Here is a 10251-nt window from a genome sequence, read left to right on the forward strand (position 1 = left end):
TTAGGAGGAAAAGGGAATGAGAATGATCAAAGGGTTCTTCAGTGGGAGGAAGAGAAGGAAAAAAGAAGGAAATCATATCTCTTGTTTCGGAATATGAAATTTAGATGAAAGATGATAAACTAATGATAATGTAAAAATATTTTTTATTTTCCCTTAAAAATGTAATTAACAATGAGAAATGGATAATAATATGTAATTATATATTATTACTAAACATATTTAGCTATTTTCATATTTTATCTCCAAAAACCCAAATTGAGATAATTTTAAAAATAGACACGTGGAGGGTTTTGGAAGGTTTGAGAGACATTCCAAAACCTTCTCATCTCCTTGATCCACCTCTCAAACAAGGGGAAGGCTTTGAAAAGTCATATCTTCCCTTTTATTCCTCTCCAAAACCCCACTCTCAAACAAAGCCTTCTGGAGGAGGGGTCTATTGTTGCAATTTGGAATCGGGTCATTTTCCATTAATGTATTTGAGACTTCCTATTGGTGTGAATCCAATGAGTGTTTGCTATTTGCAGCTAACATTATTAGGAGGAAACTATAGGGTGAGAAGGTAAGTACCTTTATTTTGATGATAGGTAATGTTTTTTAATTGTATCAGTGTTAAGTAACTTCCTTATCTACTACTTTGTCTTTTTTTTCTAATTCCAAAATAGGTGTTAGCTATTTTAATTAGCGTGTAAAGAAATTTTGTATGTGGTGGGATAAAGATTGGGTGAATTAAGTATGAGATCCTATTAGGGGTGCATATCTGATATCGCATAGTTTATACCACTCCATGTGTTATAGGCTTATAATTAGTTAAAAAAATATTTAATAATTAAATTTTAATTTAAATATATTTTTTCTGACCAATCATAAGTTTATGGTACATGAAGTGACACAAACTGTATAACACCAGATGTATACCCTTATTAGGGGAATGTTAGTGCGGTCTTGCTGGCTTAACATTTAGTACAAACAATTAAATAAAGTAAAGAGAATAAATAGAAGAAAAAAAGACAAAATTTTTTAATATAATTCGACGGTATCTATATTTTTAAGAGTGTTAAACGACTATCAAAACATTATTAGAAAATATGGATTACAAACACTAATACATATAGGCATGAGACTCATTCAATAATTCTATTTTGTGTAAGATCTAACTAGAGATTTGGATATAATATATATTATTGGTTTCTCACCACCACTTTAATAATAGAGAATATAAGACTTTTATAATAGTATATTTTAAGTAAATCCCAAGAAAATGGTGGCTTGCAGATTAATCTCTCATTATTAGTGAAATGACATATGAGCTTTTTTCTTGGCACTATCAAACGTATTTTATCACATTTTGAATAAGAAACTAATATTTTTCAAGGTTTATGACTGTCTCTCAACAACTATCACTCACAATAATTAAATATTTAAAATTTTAATTTTTTTTAAGGATCTACAAGTCTTCCCTCACTAGATAAACACATTTGATATTATATGTAATTGTTTAATCACGACTAATCTGCCCAATCATAATTCATAAAGTAATAAATGTTCTCTCTTAAAATTTTACTCAAATTTTGGTAAGCCTGAAATGTTCTATCTTAAATTTGTCATTATTATTTTGAGTGATGCTCATTCCATATATCATGTCTGATTCACAAGTTCTTGACTTGATTGAAGGGTCAAATAAATTGGTCAATGTCCTATTTATGGGCTCTTTTGGTCACAGGTAATAGGAGGTTAGGTATAAATCCCTTTATACATAAAAATATAATTTGCATTGTCAACTATTTGTCTATTTATAATTGATTTTGTATTGTTTGCCTCCACTTACTATGCTAACAACTGCTTTTGTACTCTAGTGTCTAATAATGAAATTTTTCTTTGAATGCAGAGGGTGCTTACATTGTGGTAGTTATACATTTCTAATTTATTTTTCAACTATACACTTATTCATTACACATATTTTTCATCACATATTCCTCAATTTGTTTTCCCATATTTAATATATAAGTTTATTTTAGTCCATTGTTAACAAAATTTACGTGGACAAAATATTTTGCATGTTTAACCAATAAGAAAGTGGAAGCATCTCTTTTATCCCAAAAATTATGTGTCATCCTATGTATCATTTTTTTCTGATTGATCAAAAAATATTTTCTTTTTTAAATTTTAAACTTAAATATATATTTTTCGACCAATTAAAACAAGTGCCACAAAATGATATATCTTTTTGATACAGTAGCGACTATCATTGACAATTTGGGTAAAGCTCATGGGCCCCGCTCGTCTGCGTGTTTTGGGTGGGGCATGAAAATTGTGTTCATCCGCCCTAAAGTGCCCGCCTAACATACATTTTCCGTCAATAGGCATTTCAAATGGCGCGGGCAGGACGGCCCATGGACATCAATGAACACTAAAATAAGAAATTTGATGAGTCAAGAATGACAAGAGTAATTCATATTCTCACCACTTGATTGCATGAGGCAATTTTCCAAAATATATTATCTTACCAATTAAATGTATGTTCGGTTTATGCAAAACAAGATGTTATGTTTTGTATTTTTAATCCTACTGTCACATTATATATCCATATAATCTCAAGTACTATGTCAATTTTAGTTTTTTTCTTTAATTTAGAGCTGTCCGCAAGCTCGCTATATCCATGTTTAGAGCGGACAATACACGATATTTCATACTCTATTTATAAAACGGGCATGCCCATACCCACATTAATTTTAGTGGGCATTTGTGAATATAGGCAGGGCGGACAAGACCACCCTAATTGCCAAGGCTAGTAGCCACCCTAAGAAAGTATTGGGTCGGTAAGAATTAAGGAACCGGGTTAATGATGGTGATGTGATCTGACGGTTCATGCGTTCCCACGTTAAAAAACTATCCACACTTGTCAGATGATGATTATGTCTACACATGAAAGAAACATACACGTGGCAGACAACAATGGGTCCCCCACTCTAGTATGAAAACATTGTTTTGAACGATATGACCGAGTCCTAAAGGAAAAATTTCTACTTTGGACACCTTGATGGGAACATATTCCAAATATTGAAAGATCTATATACATCACAATAGAGGAATGGGTTTAGGGTCCTACAAAAGATTATATTTGCTTGGACCTACATAAGATTTCAAATATTTGCTTTGTGGGGTCCCCTTTTGGTCCCAACTCACAACCTTTATTTATTTTTGTCCTCTTTACTACTTCTGTCATCCTTTTTTACACTTCCATCTAAATCTTACATAGACAACAACTTTTATTGATAGTCTCAATTGGTTTAAAAAATGGAAAATTGTCAAAACTTTTGTGTGAATAGATGGAGGAACAAAAAAATCAAAAAGACTAATTAGATCACCAAGTATCTGAATATGTAGTAGTGAATTTTGATCATAATTTTAGGGGCGCATGACCATATTTACACATAAACAATATATGAAATCACTAGAATATCTAAATTTTAAAAGTAAAACTAATTTTTTTTACAAAGAGTAAATAAGACATTTTTAAGGTGAGAATCAAATGAGGTTTGAATGGGAGAGTTATGAGAAACTATATATATCATAGGCGGAGAATGACCCACATGATACTTAAAATGGTGAAGTCTCGTAGAGTTTGAGGTGAGAGTTTTAAATAGAATAATAAAAAAAAATCCACGCCTATAAACTCATGTAGAAATGTTGATCTTGAGAACAAGAATCATCTCTAGTACTGAATAGACAAATACTTATTTTTCATCATTTTATTTTCAATGACAAAAATGTTATTTCAATATATATAAAAGAATAAAAGTTCCATCTCATATTTTTTCTTTATTTTGGTAGTACTCACTTCTCAAGTACAAGAGGGATCCTTATTCTATTGTTGAGTTTTGTTGTTGGTATTTTGAAGTATACATAGAAAATTATACTTATCATAAATACTTTGAAAAAATGTGAGGCTGTACTCTCCACCTGTCTTGTACAAAGTCCGACAGTTGAACCATGTCAAATGTTTGATTCTTAGAAGAGACATTTGTTAAGAGTCCATGATTAATTCTTTATACATATGATGACGAGATATTTTGCCAATACGTGAGAAAAAAATAAGTAAGTGATGTATAGAAAATGTCAATATCCACTAAGAAGAATGAAATAAAATATCTATTCAAACTAGAAGTTAAAAACTAGTTATTTTCTTCAGCCACTAAAATCATGACACATGTCTTATTTAATCATTTTTTATAAAAACTAAAAAGAAATAAAACGAGTAATTTTAGTAGATGAAATAAATAACTTAGTTCCTCACTCACGAGCTTACCAACATACACTTTATTCTCTAACAAAATCATCAAAACTTTTTCAAAATGAGTACCAGGAAAAATATTTATATTACAAACACTAACTATATATATATAATGTAGTTTGTATTGTATGATATTCTTGTATGAATGGTGGTCCCTCTATTATTTCTTATTTGTTTTCTTGGTGACATCTTCAATTCTGAAAAGTGTGATAATCTTTTGTTGGATTTTATGATGTGACTATTTACCCAAAGTGAACAATTGAATGAGAGGAGATCTATGCCCTGTTTTTTTACTCTTCCAAATTTAAATTGGAAATTGAATTCAAACAAATTTGTAGAGATGTCAACATTGCGTCCAATTTCAGGTAAGCACATTTACCTTCTTGTGATATTCGGTGAGATTTCATGAAGATCTTGTTATAGCTGTTTGCGTAATTTTGGGTGCAAAGTGACCAACATCATCAAGTATTTTTTTTTATTAGGCACTATCTACCACATCAAAATTTAACACGTTTAAATCAAGAGCCGACATATGTGAATATATTTTCTGATTTAATTGTAATATTTTGTTAGTATAAAAGTATTTCACATTACCGGTTAATTTTGCATTGTTATATCAGCAAAAAAATATTTGACTTAATAGTACATAATAATTAACTAAAGTGATTTTTTGGTAATTAAAAAATTACAAACTTGAAACTCATAGCTGATAAAATCAAAATAAATATTTTTTTTTTAGAACAGTTGTTGCATTTTATTGTACATCATTAAATTCAAATATAAAAGACTGTTAGGCACTGCCTACCAAATATAAATTAGATGAGTTAGGATATCTACTTAGAGATACTAATATGTAACATAAATAAATTTTAAGAATTTAGACTAAAAAATTATAAATCTCTCATTCTCTTCACATTTTAATATCGGAAAATCCATTGAATATGAACCAATAAAATGTTATATAAAAAAATAACAAATATTATCTAACAATGTACATAAAATGTCAACAAAATGAGCCAATAACACCTAGTTTATTAATATACATAAAAACATAAATAAAATATACAACTAGTTTATTAACACCTTCCTTATATATATATTTTTGGACAAGATTGTGTCCTACTCATAAAACATCACTTCATAAAATATATAACATCCAATTACATTTACGTCCGAGATACAAAATATTAATTCACCCCCATGTCATACACATATCATAGATTTTCGCTATCTTCTTTTTACTTAGCAATATCAAATAAAATCTACTTGAAAGGGGAAAGAGAGAGAGCAAGTAATGTGTGGTGAAACAGAAATCATAAGTTATGATAGGTTCTCATTTTATTTTCCAAACCAATAAGATATTAATATATAAATAAATAAAAAATTTACAAACAAAAAAATATTTTTATATTACTTATTAAAATCTGATTAGTATAGAAATAAAATATCTTCAAAACATGTCTTCTCTATTTATATGCGGTTATTATACTAAAGAATCTAAGGAGAAGATTTGAACATGAAGTCCACACATTAAAACAACGACATATATATCCCTCTCACTGTGCTAGCACAGTTTTCCTTTCATGCACCCACTTATAGCAAAATTAAAAGCTATGGCTACATAATTACATGCCACCTCTCATTTCCTTTCCCATAATTTCACATTCCCATTCATCACATTTCTCTCTCTCTCACTAAATAACTCTATATATATACATACTTATATATATATATATATATATACAACAAGCTAAGTGTGTTGTTGCGTTCATGACCTTAGTTCTCAACAATAGTGAAATGGAGCTTGTGGATTCTAGAAAGCTACAACTAGAGCAACAACATTTTCATGTATTAGCAGTGGATGATAGTGTTATTGATAGGAAACTTTTGGAGAGGCTCCTTAGAGGTTCTTCATGCAAAGGTGGGTATTTTGTGATACCCTTTGTGTAATTTTTACATATCTCAATTATTTCATTTTTAGAAAAGTGAGTCTTCTCAATTTTTGGTTTATGGTTTTCTTGATTTATGTGTTTGATTTGTTAAGCAGTTACATGTGTGGACTCTGGAGACAAGGCTTTGAAGTATCTTGGCTTGAATGAGGACATTGATAATACTAAGTCCTTAACTTCTATAGAACCGTCTTGTCTTCTTCCTCAGCCATTACAAGAAGAGGTATTATAATGTTCTCCTTCTCATCTTTGTGAATCATTTCAAGATAAGTGTGTGGTCCTTATTTATTTACTACATTTGAGTTAAGCTATTAGCTCTACTTGGACTTTATATATTAAGATTTTTTTCCACATATCTCAAATTTTTTGCTCACTATAGGGTGAGACTTGTTTTAACGAAAAGGTTGTTTGGTTGTGTTTTATAGATTATGTGTTTAGATTTTAAAAATATCCTTTACTTTCCACATATCTACCAAATGAGCCTCCTATATCGGGCTATCTTTTTTATCTCAAAGTGGGAGGATACAACTATTATTTTATTTAATAACAGTATTCTTTTATTTAAGTTCTTCTCCCTTCTCAAATAACACAGTTCAATGGTAAGAGTGTTTTCTATGATTTCCATGTTATATATTTTTGTATAGTATAATAAATACATAGACCATATACGTACGGACTGAATCGATAATTAAATGGCACAAGATGAATAAAACACTATTACAAATGAAGGCAAATTGTATTATAACCATAACATTGTACACATGCAGTTTCCAATTTTATTTTTCCTCACTACATATTATGTATATAAATGTATTATGTACAATGAGTCATGTTCACTGATCTCATTCCTCCAGATCCAATACTATTAATCACCAAGAATTGATCAAATCAGGGAAAAAAATATATACAATTCAATGAACTAAACAACTTTATTTGGGAAAAAAGCAGAAACTCTTTTATTGCACCGGATCTACTCCTTTATGTTAGTTTCACCATTGCCTAGTCTAGTGTTCTATTTTCCTTCAAATCTTTTTTGGAAAAAAAGGGTACGGGAAAAGGCTTTAGATTAGTCACCAATTTTGGTTTTGCTAGCTCATGGTGGCCATTGATAGTTACATCACTAAAAGGAAGGTCAAGTTCACGAAGCTCCGACCCAGTGATAGGATCTAGGAGGATAGATGCTCTAAGCAGATAGCTTGTTTTCAACGTTTGAAATCGTAACCTCTTTATCATTAAGCAGCAATGCCGAGACTCATTCTCTTTTAATTATTACACCACTCTTATGTGTGGCACCTACCTATCTAACTACAATGAATCATACATTGGTTAGGTTATAATGATAATTTTAGACACAATAAAACCACCTAATACAATTATCTTGTGATTCTGATTGGTTGTGCAGTGAAGTTTCATTCTTCACTCTAGTGCATACTTTGTATATTTTTCCAGTGTAGCTAGATAATCTAAATTAATATATCCTTAATAGTTACATTCATGTAATAATAATGTTGAATGTTATGAAATGCAGGGAATGAAAGTGAATTTGATAATGACAGACTATTGCATGCCTGGGATGAGTGGCTATGATTTACTTAAACGAGTCAAGGTCAATAACACAATTCTTATTCCCCTCATCCATATCTTTCAGAAATTCCCTACGTCCTTTTAGGTTCAATGCATGTACATATTCAGACCCAAAAATATGCCAAACTTTCCTTTCCACATGAATCAACATTTTTAGAATTTATATTATGCTCATTCACTTGAATCAGTGCAGAGAACTGACCTGGTTGATTTTTTATACATTAGTTTAACTTATTTTATATAAGTAATATTGCCATTTTTAGTAAAAAGAAAGGGAAAGGAAAAGGAAAAGTTGAAGGTTCCATAATCATACATAGTTAGTTTTTTATGCACATTTGTTGTCCCACAAGTTGTGTCACTGCATGTTTTATTAGCTAATCAGAAAATTAGTTAATTATTAAAATTTTACCATAAATTCATGTTTTTCAACCAATCACAAACTAATAATACATACAGTGCTACAATTCATAGAAAATCATTTTCCTCTCCTTTTTCTTTTATCTATTGATTTATTTAACTCTCTTTCTTCTGCTGACATTGCATGCTGCAGGGATCTTCTTGGAAAGATGTTCCAGTGGTGGTTATGTCATCAGAAAATGTACCTTCCAGAATCAGCATGTAATATAAGTTGTTGAAAATGCTAATTCTCTTTACTTATTTAACATTTCCCTGATAAGCAAACATTTTATTAAAGCAAACAGTTTAATTAAATTCATTTAATTGACAACATCATTTCTTGATAGGTGCTTAGAAGAAGGGGCAGAAGAATTTCTATTGAAGCCTCTTCAATTATCAGATCTGAAAAAGCTTCAGCCATATTTTATGAAATCCCATAATAATTCTTGTGAACAAGAATCAACTAACACTTCTATAGCTTCAGAAAATGACAATTTCATCATCAACAAAGATAACATTAGTAATAACAACATTAATAGTGTTAGCAAAAGGAAGGCCATTTCTCCTGACCCTCCAGAAAGATCAAGACCAAAAATGAAAGGGTTGGAGGTGGCTTAAAAAACACTATATGGGGTGGTTGATGCATATTATGTAGTTTATTATTAAGATATCTATAATGGTTATTGTCTTAACTCTTAACTTAAGAGCTTAATGAATTCTGAGTGCATAGTGTTATTTAATATTGCCAACAATCAAGTCCATGTATACTTATTTACCTAATGGCTAATGCGTTTTTTTATTGTTGAATAATGTTGTAAAGTAAATCACTTTGAGGTGATTTTGATTTATTTTGTTTTAAAAATTGACTAATTAACTGGCATGAACAATGATATATCATTCTAACAAATCACATTTTTTTTTATATAATTTGGAATGTTTTATTCAAACTACAAATCTTATAAAAAAATATCTTAATGTAAAATAAAATCTTAATGTAAAAAAAAATCTAGGATTTTTCTTTTGTTGTTCATCCAACAAAATATTCCACATATTTATATCATTACTAAATTACATGTTTGTAAATTATAAATTGTCATTATAAATGTTTCCTTAAATCAAGTCAATTCTTATTTTTCACACACACACATAGCAATAACTTCTCATTTACTTCATTAGTGCAACATTTATACATTATCCAAAAAATATTATACTGGTTCAAAATTCAAAATTATATTTGAAACTAAAACAATAAAGCTCATTATAATTCAATAAAGCTTATTACGGGAAATTATTCCCTTTTCAAGTTTGGAACTTCGTGTCTCCTAAAGCGGTTCAGATTTTAAAATTGGATCTCTATCTCATATTTTTATTTCTTTATTATTTCCAATGTACCCAAGAAAATATGAACTTCCTTTTATTTTTATTTTAAAATTGTACACATGAGTGTTAATGATTAGAATTTAACACTTTTCGCTTATAATTAATTTATACTATATATATAATGTCAAAATTTGAAATAACTACCACGATTTTATTTTCTTTTATTTCTATAATGAAATCATATAATCCTAAATAACTATATTAATACATCTCACTTTAAGTTGAATATTATAATAAATACAAAAATTATAACATAAAGTTTCCAACAAAAAACATTCTAATTTGCTAAAATAAAAAATTAATATTTAATATTATAAATAAGAACGCGAGTCGACAAATACGACATACTAGTAATAAGAGAATATATAACAAATCATTTTATAGGAGGATTTGTAAAGATTTTTATAAATAAATGAAAAGAAAAAAATGTATTTCATTTTATGCCTTTCTTTAATGAAATAAATTCTCAAATAAAGTAATATAATTATATACTCTTTATTCATGCACCAATAGTATCTCCAACCAATTATACATATTAATTTATTCAAGAATAATGTTATATCCTTCTACTAAATCATCATATTAATCTTTCTACCTACAAGGAAATGACACATGTCCTTATAAACCAATCATTAATAAATAAAGTATTAT

General features: G+C 29.1%; 1 protein-coding gene across 1 annotated transcript; it reads left to right on the forward strand.

Moving 5' to 3' along the window:
- Window positions 6047–8968, forward strand: LOC109326984 (two-component response regulator ORR9-like). Its single transcript, XM_019559943.1, has 5 exons — window positions 6047–6212; window positions 6339–6463; window positions 7769–7846; window positions 8375–8442; window positions 8568–8968. The coding sequence occupies exons 1-5, from the start codon at window positions 6062–6064 to the stop codon at window positions 8836–8838; spliced, it is 693 nt and encodes a 230-aa protein (XP_019415488.1). The 5' UTR covers window positions 6047–6061; the 3' UTR covers window positions 8839–8968.

The sequence above is a fragment of the Lupinus angustifolius genome, chromosome LG14, assembly GCF_001865875.1.
Source record: "Lupinus angustifolius cultivar Tanjil chromosome LG14, LupAngTanjil_v1.0, whole genome shotgun sequence".
Classification (NCBI taxonomy): domain Eukaryota; kingdom Viridiplantae; phylum Streptophyta; class Magnoliopsida; order Fabales; family Fabaceae; genus Lupinus; species Lupinus angustifolius.